Source organism: Triturus cristatus, chromosome 5_1, assembly GCF_964204655.1.
Source record: "Triturus cristatus chromosome 5_1, aTriCri1.1, whole genome shotgun sequence".
Taxonomy (NCBI): domain Eukaryota; kingdom Metazoa; phylum Chordata; class Amphibia; order Caudata; family Salamandridae; genus Triturus; species Triturus cristatus.
This window is the reverse complement of record NC_140587.1, coordinates 717,806,338-717,828,475: the sequence shown is the minus strand read 5'-3', so window position 1 is coordinate 717,828,475 and position 22,138 is coordinate 717,806,338. Positions and strand designations below refer to the sequence as shown.

The 22,138-nt window shown below is 48.7% G+C and overlaps 1 protein-coding gene across 1 annotated transcript in view; it reads left to right on the top strand.

Moving 5' to 3' along the window:
• Positions 1–22,138, top strand: part of LOC146831408 (desmoglein-2-like) — a 410,122-nt gene that overhangs the window by 64,961 nt on the left and 323,023 nt on the right. The window contains exon 2 of the mRNA XM_085605709.1: positions 9,171–9,206. Coding sequence (XP_085461835.1) covers positions 9,171–9,206 — 36 coding nt within the window. The remainder of the gene's footprint in view (positions 1–9,170; positions 9,207–22,138) is intronic.

The window sequence follows — 22,138 nt, the reverse complement described above, 5'->3', positions numbered from 1 at the left end:
TACCGGCTGCCGCACTAAATCTATTTTTTTTGCGCTGGAGAGGGTGCGCAGAGTGCCGGGACGAGCCCCGGGGTGGCCTCCGCGACCGGTGGCGCCCAGGCTCCTCCATTATAGTGACAGGGATGCCATATTGCAACAGTCAAGATCCCATGGCCCATACACATTGGATAACAGTACGTTTCCATCTTTCCAGACTTTACCACCAGAGTACAGGCACAGAGAGCATCCTACATAGCAGTCAATGAAGCCCTCCGGGAAGCAGGGCTGCAGTGCTCCTTGATGTGTTGGCGATGCTCCGTGTTATAGTAGACCCCACTATTCACTTCTGCAACACACCAGAAGATGCCTTGACCTGGTTGGAGGCATATGGGAAAGGTGCCGGCTGCGAGAGGTGAGAAGCGTGGGCTAGGGGTCTGCAGCGTCGCCCCAAGAAGACAAGGGCACTGCACCTCTCCGACACAACAGGAAAGAGCTGCTGCGCTGCAAGCCATTGCACGGCTGATGTCACCCGAGGGGCAGGACGAGGTCAGGGTGTCTTCTTCTGACCGGGCAAGCTGCTCGTCCAACTCTGGGGACAGTTCTGGAAACGATATCGAGCTGCCAAAACTGACCCAGCGCATGGCAGATGACATTGCTTAAAGATGACGTACAACCAGGGTGGTTCAATACGGCGGCACCATGACTGAATATTGGACCTTGTTGAATGTAGTGGAAGGGGGATTGCCCCCGTGCTACAAGCGGGGCCAGATAGGTCTTCCGCCATCTTTGAACTGCTGGACTCCTTTTTTCTTTTCCACCTCTCACCAGAAGATACAGCCACTGGAGGAAAAGGCTGCGTTCTGCTAGGAGTGATATTTTGTTGTAAGTTGGGCAGCTAACCGTTGTCATTCCGCTCACGGGATGGGGAGTTTCACAGTTGGGTTCGTTCCACATCATGGGGTCCACTGCAGCCATTGATGGGGGGGGTGCCTGGGGTGGGGGGGCGGGGGGGAGGGGAAGAATGATGTTAGTTATAAGTAATGGCCCGAAATCATGGTCAGGCTGAGGAGTTTAAACTCCAGACCTGAAGTATTAGGGGTATGGGTTCTCCCTCAAAACGGTATAGTATCCTTAATTCCATAGAGCGCAGAGGCACGCACATGGTGATGTTGCAGGAGGCTCACATTACCGAATCAGAGATTGTTCGACTGCGGCGTAGAAGGCGAGGGCAATTGTACGCGACTGGGTACTCTGCATTTGCAAGGGGGTGCTTGTGTGGATCAGACCCGGGGTACAGTTTCAAGCTTCTCGTACAATAATGGACCCTGATGGGAGGTATGTGATTGTAAAAAGCAAGCTGAAGGCTAAAGAGGTGACGTTGGGGAGTGTTTTTGCACCAAGTCAGTACCAAGTAGCTTTCCTGGCTCGCTTTTCTAAACTGCTGTAAAAGTGATATAAGCATGGACAGATCCACTCTCCCTTTAAGGGACACAATAGCGGCTGTAATGACCAAGGGCCTGGATTGCGGGGCGGGAGCTGCTGGATGTCTGGAGAATACACAACTCACAGAAGAGAGAATACTCCTACTATTCCCCCCTTTATGACCTGCACACTAGATTAGATATGTTCCTCTGCTCAGACAGGTTGGTCCGATGTTGACTGAGGCGGAGTATTTGGGGAGATCCATATCGGACCATAGCCCACTACTGATGCGATTCACCCCCATCCCCGAGAGGGCCCCATAACGCTGTGGCGGTTAGATCCCAACTTGATGACGACAGCTTTAGACAAACACTCTCCGGGGCTATAACGACATACTTTGAGAAGAATCGAGGGACGGCTAGCTTTGCTTTGATAGAATGGGACGCCTTTAAGGTGGTAGTCGGGGCAATGCATGGGACAGACGGTGTGAGCTAGGAAAGAAATCAACCAGGAACTCGAATCCCTGGAGGCCAAGATTTTATCACTAGATGGAGAGTCCGGAGCGAGGGTTGACACTCAGACCTTTGGAAGACGTGAAGACCATTTATAACACTACAAGGGATAGGCTAGGGATGCTGGATTCCCGGGCGAACTGCAGCATGTGGAGGGTGGCAGAGCTGGGAAACTATTGGCTTGTTTGATTAGGACAGAGGGCTGAGGAACCCCGATTCCTAGCATCCTGGATCCTAGTGGACAGGTGTTCTACTCCTGAAACGAATCAACAACACGTTTAGAGACTATTAAGATAGGCTATACGGGAAACTGGTGGAAGTACAGAGGGACAGGCTAACTGGGTACCTGGAGGGATTAGTTTGCGAGGCCTGGGCAAGGCTGCTAGGGAAAATGTGAAGTTGCCAGTTGCCTTACAAGAAATTAGATCTGCCATCAAAGCAATGGCGCAGGGAAAACACCCTGGCCGGACGGCCTTCCGGCTGAATTCTATATTGCCTTCGTAGATAGCTTGGCCCCGAGACTGGTGCAAATGTACGCGGTGGCGTTCAAAGAAGGTCATTTTCCACCATCGGTCCAGGAGGCGCTGGTGATCCCTTTGCTGAAAATCAAGGGGGAAGTGGCGAGCACAACAGATTTTAGGCTGCTGTCAATGTTGAACTTTGATTTTAAAATACTCCGCAAGGTGCTCGCGGTCTGGCTGCTGCCACGATGCAGAGACTCGTCCACATGGACCGAAACGGGTTTATCCCCTCACGTTCAACATCCAATAATTTAAGGAGGCTATATCATGTGATGTACCATCAAGGTTTAGAGACGTTCCCTGATGCGGTTGTGATGGCTGTAGACCTGGAAAAGGCTTTTGACTCCTTGCGGTGCGTCTTTTTATTAGCAGTGATGGAGCGGATGGGGTTGGGAGATGAATGACTGAAATGGGTCCGCCTTTTATATGCGTGCCCCAGGGATAGAGTGCGAACTGGTGGCACAGTGTCTACCCAATACTCTATCTACAGAGGAACGAGGCAGGGGTGCCCTTTGTTGTGACTGCTCTTTACCTTGTCAATGGAGCCGCTGGCAGAGCTCCTTAGGCAGGAGAATGGGGACCTTGGAATAGTGCTGGTCGGGACTGAGCATATAGTCTCGCTATATGCAGACTACATCTTGGTCTATTTATGTAATGGCTCTCGCACGATCCCGATAGTGATGCATATACTAGAGGAGTTCCCGGAGCTGTCGGGACTGCTCGTAAATACCAAAAAACATGTATATTCTCACTGAGGCCTGATCTTAGCAGGCCGCTAGACTTCCCAGTAGACTTAGAGTGGACCCCGGGCTCCTTTAAATACCTGGGAATACAGGTATATCGGCGCTCCCTCAAGCTAACAGTGATGGTCAGATCGGCGCATTCTAAGATGGTGGGGTTACCAAGACTTGTAATTTTTTTTTGTTAACCTCCCAGTGGTGAACCCGAGGAGTTGGTTTAAGACCCTTGATTCACTATTGAGGGATTTAATGTGGGACGGTCAGCGCAACAGGGTCTCTTTGTAGACGCTGCGAATGCCCTTGGCGGGAGGAGGGCTGGGAGCCCCAGATTTTGAGGGCATATTATTAGGTGGCACAGCTTTAGTGGCTGGTTAGATGGTAGGGGGCTGGAGACGTTAACACTGCCGGCTCGTACCACCCGGGGCAACCCTGCTTGCTAGAATGCTTAATCTCTTCAAAAAGATCAAAAACATGGGTGTACTTCTCGGAGTGGCGGTGGCGTGCTGGGACAGATGCACCAAGAGGGCTCAGGATGTGTTGCCATATGGGCATACGTGCACGTGTGTGCATGGACAAAGATGGTTGCTCTCGCCATCTGTCCAAAGCAGACAGCATGCGCGTGTCCGTACAAGACTGTGGACAGTCCGACGCTATCTTGTTCTAAATAGCGCGTTCCCACGCTGCCGGGCTCACTCCCCCCCCCCTCGCGCGTTCACTATGCTGCCGCGCTCACTCCCCCTGCCCCTCTCTACTGCAGCAGGACTCCTTGTCATAGGATCGTGAGCGGCGCACAGTTAGCAGGCTTCTGCAGTCCTGAGACCGCGACCGGCCGTGCGTGCTTGGATTCAAGAGTGCACAGGTGCTCATGTTCAGGCACCTAAAAACTTATTTGCTTCTCTTCATGAAGTTATGTACTTTTACAAAAAATAAACTAGCTTTTGGACAGATGAGCGTACAAACTACCGGTTCCTTTCGTGGAGGCATGGTGACTGCGGAACATGCGGGTCAGGTAGGCACGCTTGCTACAAGGGCTGACTGTTGCTTTGCTTCACCCGGACGCTCTGCAGCCGCCCACCGACACAGAACTCAATTCATTAGGCTTACACTCACCTGCGGGCAGGGCGAAGCCAAAACATGAATTTCAGGAAACGGCTCCCACCCCCACGTGGAAGCCCGTAATGCAAAAGGGTACATTTTCCCACCCTCGTGCCAATGAGTTTCCTGTTGCAGTGAAACTCGCGTGACTGGAATTCCCGGAGGAGGCGAGGCACGAGCCCTGCCTTGCGGGTCCCCGGGTGGCAGCTGTTATACAGCAGGAGTGCAAATGCTGCGACGAGTGAAGGCGGGTAAACAGTAAGTAGTAAGCCGCACACCCTGCAGTTACTCGGGGATCGATAACACTGAAAAACAAGCATTGAAAATGCAATAGGTCTCGCTTTTATTAAGGTAAAGCCATTTGCTTTGCTATATAATACCATTAGCAAAGCAAATGGCTTTAACTTATTCAAAGGCGAGACCTATTGCATTTTCAATGCTTGTTCTTTGTCCATCTAACTTTCCATCTGTCTAAATCTCCCCATTTTTGTAATATCGTTATCAACTCCTTAATCTGCAATTTTCTTCTTGACATTCATGTTTTCCAAATCTTATAAGAAAAATCTGCTCTATAGGGTTTCTGCAACACCTTGGATCTCCCTATCTCTATTCCCATTTCAGAGGCCAAATTTGTCAATTTTCCATGAAATATTTTTGTGTTTCGGGTTATGCTTCTGCAAATGAACAGCAATTCTTCCTCACTATAGGTGTTTAACCTATCCAGTCCTACATTCCCAGCTGCCATTTCTTCTAATTCAACTCTTAATTTGAAAATGAATATTTTCGGTGGTAGGTTTGTTTTTTCTATTTCTTATGCCCATTTTTCTATTTCTTCTGGGGTTACTATTGTGGCACTCTTTGTCCCTGTGGCTGTCTCTATTCATACTTCTTTCGAGCAACCTGGTGTAACTCTTCTGGGTGTGTCATTCTTTTGCCCTCTTATCGGCAAGTCCATTAATGAAATCACTGACTCCCATTCACTGGCTTGGTCATCAATTATTAAGTTTTCTAGGTTCAATAATGAGAGTAGTCATGACGGGTGTTTTAGGACAATTTGATTTATCCCCATACATTGGGACAACAGGACCTATGGTCAGTGGTATAGTCAAAGCTTCAGGATGCGTGTTTAACTGGGTAATTCACTTTTATTCTTATTTATCGCTTCCCTTTCTCTTTCTTGTAGTACCCTCTCCATTGTTTTTTTCATGTACTACCTGTGGAACTAAAGGTATATCTAGAATTGGGGCACTCTGGGTAGTTCTATTAGATCTTTCATGATAAGGCGGAGGACTTGTATCTTCTAAATAATCATCTTCTGAGTCTCCACTACCTGCCATTGTTAAGTGCTTTGTTTTCTCTGTGCATTTTCCTCCTGCAATTCCTCAGCTATCAATACAGGATATAATCCTTCTGTTACCATGGCTTGCCTCCACTGTACATCTGCCTATCTCTGGTTTCCCGTGGAAATTTGGGATAAAATCTGCTCAAGTTTCTGTCACTTCTTGATCTATCGCGCTCAAATGCTTCAGTCTCCCATTCTTCTAGTGCCTCATACTGTGTTAATCTGGGTCTGGGTTCTAATTCGTTCAGTCTAGTACTTAAGTTATGTAGGATGCTTCCATTAAATGTTCCAAACTCTGGAAAAGCTAGTATTCCATCATCTCTTGTATATTCTATCCAATTTTCTAACCATACACAGGTATGATAGCCTCTCTCTATCATCATGTAAGATGCGGGCGTTTTCGGGGGAGGAATAAGAATCCCTTCTCTAGTTTAAGTGGGTTTATCCTTTTTAAAATAATTTTTAATTTTCTGCATAAATGACATTTTCCTTTTCTGTCCGTACATTTTTCGAGATCTTCCTTTTCTGTACTTTTTGTGGGCAAATCCGAAGTACATTCTGTCTGGACGTTTCCCTATCAAAGTAGGATCGTGTCTCTACATGCAAGACCTACTATCAATTATTATTACGGCTTCTATTTTTCAACTAATCAAATGTTCACTTTTACTTTAACAACTGACCAATACCAGCGCGGCTTCTTATTCTTCTCACCAATCAGATTCTGTTCTGCTACGTGTTTAGCCAATATTAGCGTAGCTCTCTGTGACGTCAGTATCACTCCTTACTACTGACCCCTCCTTTACAATTCTTCGCGTCGGTCACACGCCCGCTGTTCCAACCAATCCCAGCACAGCCTTCTGTAACGTCAGTGCAGCACTCGCAACTGACCCCTCCTTTACAAGGTAATGCAAAAACTTATTTTCTTCAATTTACATGCAATTTGCATTAATTAACATCGAAACATTTGCTACTTTGCCTGATCCTTCAAAGAATAGTCTATTTCTTTTGCAGCGAGTAAAACCTTTCCGCTTATTCTTCACACACTAAGAGTAAAACTTTTTCCTCTTACTCTTCACTCAAGCATCAGAGAACCTGCTACTCCTTCAGTATTACCCTTTCTAGGTGAAATAAGACCAAAGTTTCACCAGCGAACACTTTTGCTACCAATTACTCCGACTTTTATACAAAAGAAAATAATCCCTAAATCAGTGCTTCTAGTCCTGCATAACTTTCAGCACCTTCTTGATCCAGACAAGTAACCTCACTGCAGTGTGGCTTCTATTCGCCACCCACTATTCAATATTCCCAGGAATTTTCAGACAACATAAAACAGAATACAAACGGGTTTGGTTAATACATAAAATCAATAATTCAATCCACAATATTTTCTACCTAACTAACTAGAACTCTAAACCATAACTGTGCTACGAAGAAAAACTGATCCAGCGGATTACCAGCTTGGGTTACTCACACACCATATACTCACATGGGCCCTTAAACATTCATACAAATAAGCTAGTAGTACCGCCAGAGTAAATTTTGTTTTACCTGCAAGATTTTGTTATCTTTACCCAAATCTTACCAATCCAATCTCCTTGTCAATAAATTTCCTCTGGTCAATTAATCTAATAAATAACATTTAGAGTTTTCTCCAATAACCACTGACTCAATGAGTTTTAAAGTTTTATCTAATCAAAATTTTGTGAGTCAAACGATCAAAGACATGTTAACATCATTCAGGAAAGAAATCAAGTTTAGTTCAATACAAGTCTCATTAAAATATCGTGATGACAGTACCTGAAGAGGGAAAAAAACAGAGAGCAGGTACAAGGACAGATTTCACAGAATTATATTTACCTAAGATGTTAGATGAACCCAACTCCTTGAAGATGAGTCAGGTGGAGTCCTCCAGGACGGGTGGGAGACGAAGGATCAGGACCGGTTCAGAGCCGGGAAGGTGACGTCTTTAAAGTGCAATGCCAGCGTCACACCCTTCTCTGGCACTACTCTCCTCGATTTTCTTCCGTGACTCCCCTTCTAGATGATTGGATTATCAATCAGCTTTTCGGTCTCGAGAGCAGGGTCTCTGGCATCTGCAGGGTCTGAGACAGCGTCTCTGACAGAGTCTGTGGCAGCATCAGTGTCTGGTCTGTGACATCTAACTAACTAACCTTCCTCAATTATACTATTCTGTGTTCATGTACCACCCCCAAATGTTTCAATATCGTGAAATCCCCTATTTCTGATTGGACAAGGTAAGGAGGTGAGTTTATGACACCATGCTAAATGTAATATTTTACTTTAGGTTCATTGTTCAAGGTGTCCCTCCTTAATTTACTTTCCCAAAGCTTTATTCCCATCCACATTTCACATTATGATCAATACATTGTATATAATTTGTTCAAATTTGCTTCCTCTGTCCAGGTCGATGGGTTAAGTTCCCAAGGGATTTTTGCCAGCTTGACCTTGGCTGGGTTTCAATGGTGTCATCATAGTTCCGGGCAGGGTTTAGTGCGCGTGCACACGGGTCAGGTGGGGTAGGGATTTCAGTCACCCTCTGTGGCCCAAATACAAACTAATAATAAAATCAGGGAAAGACATGTTAGAATACAAAAAAATGAATTCACTGTATACCACTTATCACTACTCTAATCCCATTTACTTCTATATATCTGTCGCATTAGCAATTTAGTAGAACTTGCAAGGTTTAGTTTAAGCAAAGCATGCGCATTAACATGTGAGTTACAAGCGAACATTTTAGAAACTATTGCGCAGCTGCGAAGGTTTTACCTCCAAGCATAGAAAACGTCATACTATGTAGATGCAATAGACGCATGCGCAGTGAAGTTCCTGCTTTTTGTTGGCCATTTTTAGTGACACTTGGGTTACTTGTTAGTAATACACATAGGCAAGCATATTAGTATTTACAAACAAATTGATTACGGTATTATACGTTATTTGAGAGGATTGCATCCGAGCAAGTGTCTTCTTTACGAAACCTTGCTCCATCAGCATCATACTCTTAAATAACCCAGGGCTGTTATCTAATGTGTTTTTGATCTCCGCATTGAGCAACACAAGGCAAGAGTTTGATGAGCTACTTGTGTACATTTTAACTGCCATTTATTTACCACGGAATTAGTTTATTCATACAATTTTTAAGACGGAAGCGTGTAGATTTAAAAAAAAAAAAAAAGTGGCTTCATTTATTATTTTTTTTCATCTGAATTTAATTGCACCCTCTCTCAAATACATCACTGAAACTACGACCATTCTAACAACCAAGTAAACTTTGTAAGAACTCAGCCTTATGAATTTCGCAGTGAAACCTAAAACCTTAAAGCCCGAGTTTATACTATTAGATCTCACATCTCCATTTTGTTCATCATACTTAGTGATTTGTTTCTGTTTACATGCGATGCATCAAATGCTTGTTAATGTTCTGCAATAATGTCTTCAGGAGGTTTGTCATGTCGAAAATAATAACTTTCCTCTTGATTAGAAGTTGACGTTTAATGCATTTACTTACTTTAAAGTAATTGCTGTTTGTTTTCACCAGGTGTGTTTCGAGTTTGGATTCGGACTTCATTGGCAGGTAAGATATTGTGTACATATGTTCAGTTTGTGGGAAGGTGGCAACCTGACTGTTGTTAGGGGCACACATGTAACAATGTTGCCTCCAGCCTTAAAATCGAATCTAACCAAAATTAATCAATGCTTTTCTTTAAATTCGCCCCCACCCTTTTTTTGTTTTACTGATTGGTTCTTTTAAACTTCCATAGAAGTGTACTATGGTTCTTGACTTTGAGTAGGTCTTTGCTGATACTTGCTTTCAATTACCTTTGACTATTTTTTTAAACGTAATTGAATAAATGTTTTTTCTATTTGCGTTGTCGCACGTTTTAATAAAACGTCGTTGGTAACAGCCTTTTATGTATTACAGCGTTGATATCATACAGAAATATAAATTGCATTTCTAGTTCAGACACTTGACAAATGGAAAAAAATCAATAGGTCTTTACCAGTGCGTGTCTGCGCCAAGTACATCAAAGCATAAAACAAAACAAGATGAAACATGTTACCTTTTGGTTTAGGCAGACAGGTCGCAACTCCGCATATCTTCACAATTCTTAGTCTATCTACTTGTCGTGCTTCTGCTGGGCCCTACAGTGTTGTACATTTAAAGCAGGCTTCTCCAACAAGTAGCTCGTGAGCTACTGGTAGCTCTCCAACAACCCACAAGTAGCTCTCCTGTGTACATCAAAGCCTAATAAATTGGGAACTTTTTGTTTGGCTGAATACATATGTGCAGGCCAAAATTGTCTATTTAAGATGAAAATGTGTGTGCTTCCAGAATTCATAAGCTGATGTTTTGAGAAAAATGGTTGAATTTCCAAAATGTTTGTCACTGATTTTTAAGTGATAAATTATGTGGGAAGACTTATTACGGATATTATTACCTTTGTAATAGGGCCAATGCAGTGTGGTTGGCATGTATAACCTACATAGAGGCAATGAGTCAAAGATTTTTTACTTTACTACTGGCAACTTTGCCTGATGTAGTAAGGTGGTCACTGCTGGTAAACTTTCATATTGTGGTAACTAATGTTATCTTGTCTGATGTGGTAATTATTACAACACTACTAATAATAGTAGCTTATGATGATTTCAATTGAAGAAAAGTAGTTCTTATTACACAAAAGGTTGGAGACCCCTGCTTTAAAGGTTCTGCACAAAATGTGACCACAAGCAGAAAAGAAAAACTTTAGAATGCATTTTTCTGCTAGTGTTAGTTGAAGGCATTTGTTACTGGTCCTTTTCAGATGTGATTACGCACATCATGGAGATTATGAACAAACCCGGGCCAGTAGTTAGTCTAATAGTCTGAAGAATTCCTCACTAGGATTAGTGAATGCAGGCGATCAAGGAATACACGTTCCTGTCTAATAGAGATGATTTTTTTTTTTTATTCAGTGTCTGAATTCTTTTGAATTTTTCTGGTTGTTTATTGGGCTAAGGAATCTTGTAACAGTTTAAAAGTTTTTGGGGCATGTTTTTTTGTAAATTTAATAGAATTTTGAGAATTTCGCTTCATGTGCAAAATGCTTTTAAGAGATATCAAAAAATTGAAATGGAGTTATTTTTTTTCTCTATCTTTTAATTCCACTTAGAGCTTTCCTTTTAAAATTTTAAAGTCTCATGATGCAGGTTTTTTTTTTTAAAAATGGTCGGTGAGACACTTTGTTTTAAAATATTAGCTTATCATAGTGTGATAATTGTGCCCTGGGTTATTCCGAGGCACTCTTACTTAAGCTTTCTATTTTTTTGCGGAGCCTTGATCTTCTCCTTTAGTAGTTGCACAGATATACGCTCAATATCCCTGATCCAGCACATTTCGTTCTTGACTTGGTCTCAGTTGAGGGTTGTTGGACCCGGCCTCGTGGCGTGGCCCATTCAGACCGGTAGCGACACCAGGCTACCCTCTACACCCCACACTACACTGACTAGCGTAGCCTCCCTGACCCGGAACCCGGGGTTACCCCTGTCCTCCCCTCCATCGTCCCGACACCAGGCACCCTTCCCATTCCCTCGGCCTCGCGGCCTCCAGTACCCGGCCCAGCACCCCCGATGGCCGCCTCGACCCAAGTGCAACCCCGGCCAAGTCGCGCCATGCCGGCTGGGGGGAGAGAGAGCTCCTGGTGAGCAGGAAAGGGAGGAGTAGTTTTCATTCACACCTGGCCAGAGATGGTTTCGATCGCCCTCCGGCCACCCTGAGGGCTGGCTCCACGCCTGCTGCATGTCTGGGATCCCTCCCGACCCCGCTTTGAAAGGATCAAAGGGCCGCGTGGCAGGAACCCCCAACAAACGACCCCCAGGCGCTAAGACCCCTGCCCGTGAGGACTCCGGACATCAAAGAGGAGTCGAACTATAACAAGGGGCGCCCTGGGACCCTCGGCAGTTGAATCCTGGAACGAACGAGCCCTGCTGACGTGGTCGCGGCTGAAGAACATCCCCACAACATCCTACGGAATTCTTGGAACCTTGGTGAGCCCTGCAGACCGCGTCGCGGCTCTACCTGGCAGAGACGGACTTCTGCCTAACGACATCCGAGCCCTGCTGACGTGGTCGCGGCTCACCTTGCACCTGAGAGAACTCTGAGCCTGCTGAGTGACTCGCGGCTCCTGGAAGATTGTCCGACCTCCGACAACCGGACTCGAGTCCTGCAGAGCGGACACACTCAAGAGACATTCCGGTCCGGCTTGACCCCAAAGATCATCTCGTATTCCCCGGCTCGAGGATTGAGAGCTGTGCGCCGGATACGCTCCGCATTGACCCAGATCCTAAGACTGTCCCACTACCCCTACCCCAACCGAGACTTTGTGAGCCCTTGCTCTACTTGTACATACTCCTGTGGATCATAAAGATCCTGATATTGCTAGATAAAGCATACGTATTCCAGAATCTACGGTGTGGTGTCTCCGTGTTACCTGGTGCTGAAGCAGCGTGTACGATCCTAGGTGTGAGACCCAGTCCTGAAGGGGGTCTCCGACCGGTGCTCGGCTATTTCTCCCGGAAGGGTGGGCGCAGGGTGGTCAGGCACATATTCTGTCCTTCCCTGGGGCTAGCCCTTCTAACACTGGTGGCAAGCGACGGGATCCGAGCCTGCAATCTAGAGATCGTATAACGAACGGCTGATGCACTACCGAACAAAGACGACAGAAGAAGCCACCATGAGCACCACGGAAACCGACGCGAGCGCTACGTTTTGTGTACAGCGGTTAGAAGAATATACACACAAGGAGCTGAAACAATTTTGCAAACAACGGAAGATCGCTACCACTGGTCTAAACACCAAGGAAGACATGCAACAAGCCCTGAAAGCCTGGGTGGAGTCCGGGGCCTCCCTTCCCCGACTGGACGAACTCGGTGAGGAGACAGAGCGGCCGGACGAGCGCAGGAGCTTCCTGAGGACAAGCAGTAACCCCCAAGCGGAAGGCAACACAGCGGGTGGGGGCTGGTCCCCGGAAGAAGCCACAGACCGAGAAAGGGACCGAAGTCATGAACTAGAAATGGCCAAACTGAAAATAGAGGGCGAGATAAGGCTAGCCGAAAAAAAGCTAGCGGTAGAACAACTCCGAGTACAAGGAGAGCTAGAGGAAAAGAAGTTACAACGGGAACACGAGGAAAAGAAACTTCGGCTGGAGCACGAGCGCAGCTTGAAGGAAATAGAGTTCAGAGCACGGAGCGAGGGAACTCTACCCTCGGGGGGGGGGGGGGGCCAAGAACCCGCACCCCTGGGGGAACCAAAAGTCCACATCCCTAAGGACGTGGTCAAAGAGTACTATCGGAATGATGACATTCAGCAGTGGTTCAAAGCCTACGAGGTAGCCATGACCTCTCACCGCGTTCCGCAGAAGGACTGGGGGGCCGGGTTGTGGGGGCGATTCCTGAGCAAAGGACGAGACACCCTCCTCGATCTACCGGCCTCCATGCAAACATCCTACAGCCACATGAAGGAGGCCCTCCTCACGAAATACGGCCTCACCCCCGAAATGTATCGGCAGCGGTTCCAGGACTGCCGAAAGATCCCAGGCACCACCTGGGTGGAATACGTAAACTTTTACAGCCGAGCGCTGGAAGGATGGATCAAGGGCAGCAAAGTGTCCACCTTCGAAGAATTGACCGACCTCATTGCCTGGGAACACTTGTCCACCAACTGTTTTGTAGAACTACGCCAGCACCTGCTCGACAGCAAACTCACAGACCCGAGGAAGCCGGCCGTCGAAGCAGATCGCTGGGTAAATACCCGGGTCCCCCGGTACCCCGTAGGAGACCACACCCGCAGCCAGCAAGGACCTCCCCGTCAGAGAGGGGGGGGGAATCAAGGGAATCCGAGGGAGTTCCCATCCGGGCCCCCGCGTAGCCCCCCCGAGGAACCCACACCCGGGGTTCCCAGCTCCTCCGCCAGGCAGTGCTGCCACCCCCGGCAGACAAGGGCCCCGGGTGAATATCACATGTTTTCGCTGTCAACGGCTAGGGCATTACGCCAGCGACCCTCAGTGCCCCATGGCCCAGAAGCCCCCCACGACAACTCCCCCAACCGGACACATGGCCACCGTGACCCTAGGGGAGGAGTCTGAGGGACCCCGAGGGATGGGAACCTGCAGCCATGGCCCTAGTCTCTCTAGGAGATCAAGATATGATTCCCGGGGCCCCCCTACCTGCAAACACCAAGAAGTACCGCCAGATTGTAAAGGTCAACGGCCACCCAGTGGAGGCCCTTCGCGACACTGGGGCGAGCATCACTGGTGTCCTCAGCCACTTAGTCCAAGCGGACCAGATCATCCCCAATGTCTTTTGCCCTGTGATAGCTTCCGACAACACTGAGAGTCTGTGTAAGGTGGCCCTGGTACCATTGGAATGGGGGGGGGGGGGGAGTAACCAGAACCTTGCGGGTGGCTGTCCGAACAGCACAACCCGTGGACTGCCTCCTAGGAAACGACCTGGAAAGTTCCCCCTGGAGACAGGTCGAGCGCAAGACCCACCTCGGGATGATGGGTCTACCAGAATGGGTGTGCGCAACCACCCGATCCATGGTGGCCCGACTACCCCCCTGTGGGGGGGGTCGAGGACGAAACCCCCAGCACCCCCTCCGTGGCCCAACCCGGAGATGATCCTGTTGAACCTCACCCCCTATCCCCAGGAGAAGAGCCCCCCGGCGACGACGAGTCCGTTCAGCCCGACCACGCGCGGATCACGGAGTTAGGTGATCTGCCCGAGTTGGCCCAGTGGCACCACGAAGGGGGCCCCTCCCGAGAGGAGTTGCCTGGTCGGACCCCGGCAGCAGGCCGCCGCCCAAGCCGCGGGCGACCAAACGGGAACCCACTTATTGTATTGGGAGAATGACCTCCTGTATAGCGAGCAGCGGGCTGCCGAGCTAGGGTCAGCCCGTGTCCTGGTGGTACCCCTACGCTTCCGAGACTTCCTCCTGGGCTTGGCCCATGATGTACCCCTGGCCGGCCACTTGGGCCAGGACAAGACCTACCATCGCCTAGTAACGCACTTTTATTGGCCAAAAATGCGAGCCCACGTAGAGGCCCACTGCAAGTCCTGCCCCACGTGCCAAGCCAGTGTTAAAAGTGGAGGGAAGCGTAAGTCCCCCCCCCCTCCAACCCTTCCCAGTCGTCAGTACCCCCTTTGAGCGGGTCGGAATTAACATTGTGGGGCCCCTGGATCCCAAGACCGCCCAGGGTCACCGCTTTATCCTCGTCCTAGTGGACCATGCCACTCGATACCCGGAGGCCATCCCCCTCCGCACAGTCACGGCCCCCGTGGTGGGCCGGGCCTTAATGGGGATCTGCTCCCGGGTAGGGTTCCCCCGAGAGGTCGTGAGCGACCGAGGTACCAATTTTATCTCCAAATATGACATCCCTGTGGCAACATTGTGGAGTCTCGTATAAATTCACTACCCCTTACCATCCCCAAGGCAATGGTCTAGTGGAGCTGTTTAACAGGACCCTGAAGGGAATGATCATGGGTCTCGAGGAGCCCCTGCGGCGTAAGTGGGACGTCCTCCTCCCCTGCCTCCTGTTCGCCTACCGGGAAGTCCCCCAGAAGTCCTTGGGGTTCAGTCCATTTGAGTTGCTGTATGGGCACCCAGTCCGAGGCCCCCTGAGCTTGGTCAAAGCGGGATGGGAGACGGCACCCCGGAACCCCCCACAGGACGTGTTCCGGTACCTGTTGACTCTCAGGAACCAGACTCTGAAGTTCCAAGAGCTGGCCGAGGCCAACCTCGAGGAGAGTCAGGAAGAAGTGAAGCGCTGGTACGACCAGAACGCCACGCTGGTCGAGTTCCAGCCCGGGCAGCAGGTCTGGGTGATGGCCCCTGTGAAGCCGTGCGCCCTCCAAGACAAATGGACCGGGCCCTTCAAGGTGGTCGAACGGAAAAGTCAGGTGACCTACGTGGTGGACGTCCAGTCCCCTCGGAACCCCCTTCGGGTCCTCCACGTAAACCGCCTCAAGCCTCACTTCGTGCGGACGGAGTTGAGCTTGCTCCTGGCCACAGACGACGGGGTGGAAGAGGAAACGGAGCCTCTTCCCGACCTCCTGCGGGCCAAAGAAAAAGACGGCTCCGTGGAGGGGGTGATCCTTTCCCCCTCCCTCACACCCCGACAACACGAAGACTACCGCCGGCTCTTGGGCCAGTTCTCCGAACTGTTCTCCCTCGTCCCCAAGGTCACCGACTGGTGCGTCCACGACGTGGCCACAGACGACAGCCCACCGGTACGGCACCAAGCCTACCGTGTCCCCGACCGAGTCCGGGCCTGCATCCAGGCAGAAGTATCGAAGATGCTATCTCTCGGGGTGATCGAGCCCACAGACAGTCCTTGGGCCAGCCCCGTGGTACTGGTCCCGAAAGCAGCTGCCCCTGGTGTTGCCCCCGAACGACGGCTCTGCATGGACTACCGGGGGCTCAATGCGGTCACCCGCACAGACGCTCACCCTCTCCCCCGCGCAGATGAGCTCATTGACCGCCTTGGGTCTGCTCAGTTTCTCAGCACCTTCGATTTGACCTGCGGATACTGGCAGATTGCACTCACGGAGGGCGCCAAGGAGCGGTCCGCCTTCTCCACCCCGGATGGGCACTATCGCTTCCGAGTGATGCCATTCGGGATGAAAAATGCTCCGGCCACCTTTCAGCGACTGGTGAATAGGGTCCTGGCCGGGCTGGAAGAATTTAGCGCCGCCTATCTGGACGATATTGCGGTATTCAGCTCCGAATGGGGTGAGCCCCTCCAGCACCTCCGGAGGGTCTTGGGGGGGGGGGGGCCCTGCGCCAAGCCGGCCTCACAGTGAAGGCCAGCAAATGCCAGATTGGGCAAGGATCGGTGGTCTACCTGGGGCACCAGGTCGGCAGCGGGCAGATCGCCCCTCTCCAACCTAAGATTGACGCCATCCTGGCCTGGGAACCACCAACCACCCAAACCGAAGTTCGAGCCTTCCTGGGCCTCACTGGTTACTACCGGAGGTTCATTCAAGGTTACGGCAGCCTCGTAGGACCTCACGGAGCTCACGTCCAAAAGACAACCTAAAAAGGTACAGTGGACCCCTGCCTGCCAGGAGGCGTTCGACGCCCTGAAACTCGCCATGTGTACAGCCCCTGTGCTCCAAGCCCCCGATTACTCCAAAGAGTTTGTGGTCCAAACGGATGCTTCCGAGCATGGCATCGGAGCCGTCCTCTCCCAGCTCAATGAGTAGGGCGTAGATCAGCCCGTGGCCTTCATTAGCCGAAGGTTACTGCCCCGAGAGCAATGATGGAGCACCATTGAACGCGAGGCGTTCGCCGTAGTCTGGGCTCTAAAGAAACTGCGACCCTAGCTCTTCGGAACCCACTTCCGAGTCCAGACGGATCATCGACCCTTACGGTGGCTCATGCAGATGCGAGGGGAGAACCCCAAATTGCTACGCTGGTCCATCTCCCTCCAGGGGATGGACTTAACAGTAGAGCATCGCCCTGGCAACGACCACGCCAATGCTGACGGCCTCTCCAGATTCTTCTGCCTCAGCGAAGAGAACCCCAAAGAAGATGGGTAGTTCTCTCCGGCCTTCAGCTGGGGGGGACGCGTGTTGGACCCGGCCTCGTGGCGTGGCCCATTCAGACCCGTAGCGACACCAGGCTACCCCCTACACCCCACACTACACTGACTAGCGTAGCCTCCCCGTCCCGGAACCCGGGGTTACCCCTGCCCTCCCCTCCATCGTCCCGACACCAGGCACCCTTCCCATTCCCTCGGCCTCGCGGTCTCCAGTACCCGGCCCAGCACCCCCGATGGCCGCCTCGACCCAAGCGCAACCCCGGCCTAGTCGCGCCATGCCGGCTGGGGGGAGAGAGAGCTCCTGGTGAGCAGGAGAGGGAGGAGTAGTTTTCATTCACACCTGGCCTCCTCCACAGAGATGGTTTTGATCGCCCTCCGGCCACCCTGAGGGCTGGCTCCACGCCTGCTGCGTGTCTGGGATCCCTCCCGACCCCGTTTTGAAAGGATCAAAGGGCCGCGTGGCAGGAACCCCCAACAAACTACCCCCAGGCGCTAAGACCCCTGCCCATGAGGACTCCGGACATCAAAGAGGAGTCGACCTATAACAAGGGGCGCCCTGGGACCCTCGGCAGTTGAATCCTGGAACGAACGAGCCCTGCTGACGTGGTCGCGGCTGAAGAACATCCCCACAACATCCTACGGAATTCTTGGAACCTTGGTGAGCCCTGCAGACAGCGTCGCGGCTCTACGTGGCAGAGACGGACTTCTGCCTAACGACATCCGAGCCCTGCTGACGTGGTCGCGGCTCACCTTGCACCCGAGAGAACTCTGAGCCTGCTGAGTGACTCGCGGCTCCTGGAAGATTGTCCGACCTCCGACACCCGGACTCGAGTCCTGCAGAGCGGACACACTCAAGAGACATTCCGGTCCGGCTGGACCCCAAAGATCATCTCGTATTCCCCGGCTCGAGGATTGAGAGCTGTGCGCCGGATACGCTCCGCATTGACCTAGATCCTAAGACTGTCCCGCTACCCCAACCCCAACCGAGACTTTGTGAGCCCTTGCTCTACTTGTACATACTCCTGCGAATCATAAAGATCCTGATATTGCTAGATAAAGCATACGTATTCCAGAATCTACGGTGTGATGTCTCCATGTTACCTGGTGCTGAAGCAGCGTGTACGATCCTAGGTGTGAGACCCAGTCCTGAAGGGGGTCTCCGACCGGTGCTCGGCTATTTCTCCCGGAAGGGTGGGCGCAGGGTGGTCAGGCACATATTCTGTCCTTCCCTGGGGCTAGCCCTTCTAACAAGGGTGTTTGGATTTTGAACAGGATCGGACCTGTATTGCCAAATGGGACAGTAATTATGGTGGCAAATTCATCACTCCGATAGTCTTGGATGTCACCCTCAATTTGTCACTGTCCAGACGCTATGGTGCAGGTCATGGTTTCCTAGGAAAGCGGCACATTTGGAGGCTTCGTGTTTTTGTTATTTGAAAGGAGCGGGCCTTTAAAGGCCGGTTTAGCCCGCTATGGTGGGATTTAAGGCTATATTGTAGAATTGCATGTTTAGAGTGTTCTCTTGTTTACTCTTGAAGTGGGTGTTCTGCTCGGTCAGTTGCTTTGTCTGCCTCGGGGGACATCACACTCAGGCAGACTGTAATTAATAAATCTTCATTCACCTTTGACTTGGTATTAATACATTTTCATTCAAGTATAACTTGGTATTGAGGAGTTATTCACTGAATTTTAAAGACCAGCTTGCAAGCCTCACAGCATAAGAGAGGCTGTGCGGACCCATCATATTATAGTGCACTCGACAGATCCTCGTCTGCCAGTTTGGCGACTTTAATCTCTGTTTTTATGAACTGCTTTGTGCACTTCTGCTTGAGCCTAAGTGCCTCTTTCTCTAACCCGGGTCACAGAGGCTGGGCTGGTGGTGCCGTTAAGGCTGGGGTGCACTAGTTCATGAATGGTTGGGCAGTTTAAGGTACCAGGCGCGAGTCTGCACTGCGCTCACAGGTGCTGCTCGAGCCCTCCTTGCACACAGCACACTCCAGTCACTCTGCTTATTCAGAATGCAGCATCACACAAGTCTTTTGGATCTCAAGCAGATCACCGTGTCCCCTCCAGATAGGGAAAATAAATCAACACCTTACATTGTTCAGCGCTTCTTCCCTGTTTGCTCTGTGCTACCTGGATGCATGCACAACTCGTATTAGAGAAAAGCACCTATTGCTAGGTGAAAGAAAACGCTGAAACAAAATAACTTGCCCAAACATGGAAGATCTTTCCTATAGTATGAAAAACTAAATGATGAAATAAATAAAAAAAATGACTCGAACATTGAATTTGCTAGATTATTGCAGTTCTCCATATTAAAATAATTTAAAGGAATTTGTAACAATGGCCTATCTGCAAAATATTTTAAGGGATTCTCGCTCGGCTTCGCTTTAATCCTCCTCTGCTTATTCAATGGTCGATTGGATCGATATGTTGGACAATTATTTATTAGCATTTGATGGCCAAGAATTTAGACCTGAAAGGAAGAAAGCTCTTCTATTAAGCACCCTTGGAAGTGAAGGGCATTACATTTTTAGGTCTCTCCTAGGCAGCGCTGCTCGATCTCTTCAAGACCTGTTGTATTAAGATATGGACTTGAAGCTCCACCCATATTTTCAATTTGCTCCTGTTACTGTCCTTTGTATATGGTTGCTTTGGATTTGTGAATGGGATTAGAAGTCCCTCCCTAGAACCGCCTTTTCTGCTTTTTTGACCTCCCATGAGGGCTGGCCCTCTTTCATGTGTTGTTGCTCAGTATGTTTACAGTCTGTGAGCACTATTTTCTTAAATGATTTTCTCCTATTGCACACACTGGCACTTTTCCACTCTCTGCTGACTTTCTGCTCCTCATTGCCGCCACCTCCTGCTGACATCCCCCGTGCTTCGCTTTAGATTTCAGCATGGCGCCCGCTTTCAACTTATCAACAACACGTGCGGGAGGTTTAAGATTGTTGCAGGCACCCTCTGCAAAAATAGTACTGCGCAACGCCACACGTAATCTTAAAAAATGGCGATCATGCCGCTCACTCAACTCTAGTTAAACATCTTTATAATTGTTTTTTTTTTTAAGCACCACTGCACACCGCTCCTAATCAGCAACAATATTGGCTGAGCCTTTCTTTTTTCAGGGAGGAGCGCATGACATCCTGTGTTCCCTCCACCCCCACAAACCATTATCCCTTGGGTGGCTGGCTTGCAATCTCACATTACCGTCCCAGAACAATTCTGCCTGTAGTTTAATACGTTTGACTCTTGTTTTCTTGCCTGTTTGAGATTCATGCCCCTCCCCTCGCCATTACCACTCAATGTGGTTGTGTTCCTACTGTCTTTCTTTCCCTCGCCAACTCCCTTCTTCCAGATCAACATGCTTGTGCGTCCTTAATTTAACAGCAAATTTTGTTTGTGGCCGGATTAAGTAGCTCCTGGTAGCTATCCTCCCTGTAGGGTGGGTGAAACAGCGATGAGTGACAGACTGCAGATGTGGCGCTACTGTGCAGCGGGGCAGCTGCAGAATCCCTGCCTCCTGTTGTGCATGCCTCCATGCCTGCCGGAGACAGCTGCTAGACTCTGGTGGGGAGAGCGGTCCCTGGCCGAGGCTGACAGTACATTTTAAACGAACCGAGAGCAGCTGCTATACAACCCTTTCGATTATCGCAGGCCTAACTATTTTTCATAGCCTGATGCATATTTTATTAGATGACATCACCCATTGACCTTTCAGTGTAAGAGCTCACCTTTCTGCTTATGCCCAAATCTGCTGCACCTGCAGACTTGCTTTGTAATGCATTTGCAAAGCAATAGGTCTCGCATTACTGAAAGTTTGAGCAATTGGCGTTGAATTATTATTTGCAACGCCATTAGCTCAAATTTTCAGTAATGCGAGACCTATTGCTTTTCAAATGCTTGTTAAACCTATTTCTGAAGTTGCGGATTGCAGGTTTGCCAAAGGATACCTGTAGAAGGAATCCAACTTAGATTGGAGTGCAGGCTTTCTAAGGAAGTAAATCTGGTAATGATAACATATACGTTTTATATGCAACCACCAAAATTAAGGTAGGCCATTGGTGAATTTGTACCAAGGCTCTGGGAATTATCTGTGAATTTCAATTTCGCAACATGATTAAAGAACCTATTAGTTGATTAGTGTCAAGTCCGCTTTATTCGGAGTAATTTTACATCCATAAAAGCATTCTACAAATACACTAATCAATTAAAAATAAGAATAAAATAGAATCCCAACACTTTACAATGTTACAAATATCAATAATTCCTGTCTTCCTCCTAATCAGATAAAATATCACATTCTTAAAATTCTATGTAATCAGATGAATACATAATATACATTTATAAAAATTTCATTAAATTCAATCATTAAAATCTTCATATAATAAGGCCTCTAGATAAGACAGATCTTTTCTAATCTTAATTGCCCTTTGTATAAAAGAAATTACAGAATACATTGTTTTTACATTTTCAAGTTTACATACGTGGAAAAAAGCATATTTGCACTGATGAATTCTATTAGTCAAGAATAATTATTTTAATTTTTTTTCCTGATCTCAGTATAGAAATTACAAAACAGTAAAAAATGCAAAGTAGTCTGTGGAGTTTTTCAATCACATGGGCTATCAGGGAATTTATACAACCACTTTTCCCTATTTGGAAACCCTACTATATAGTGCAAAGTACCAAGTCTAAGTCGTGTTGAGTAGAATCTATATTGGGTCCTACTTACAAGAGACATATATTTTTGAGTTCCCAGTATTGAGGGGATTTCACAATAATTGATAACACTTTGTTTGTGACTTATATTTTCCATTCGATCATGTTCCTTTTTGGTAGCATATCTGAACTTTAAATCACATTTACTAACATTCTGAATAAGCTTGGGCTTTGCCTTATCAAAATCTATCTTACAATATGCTAG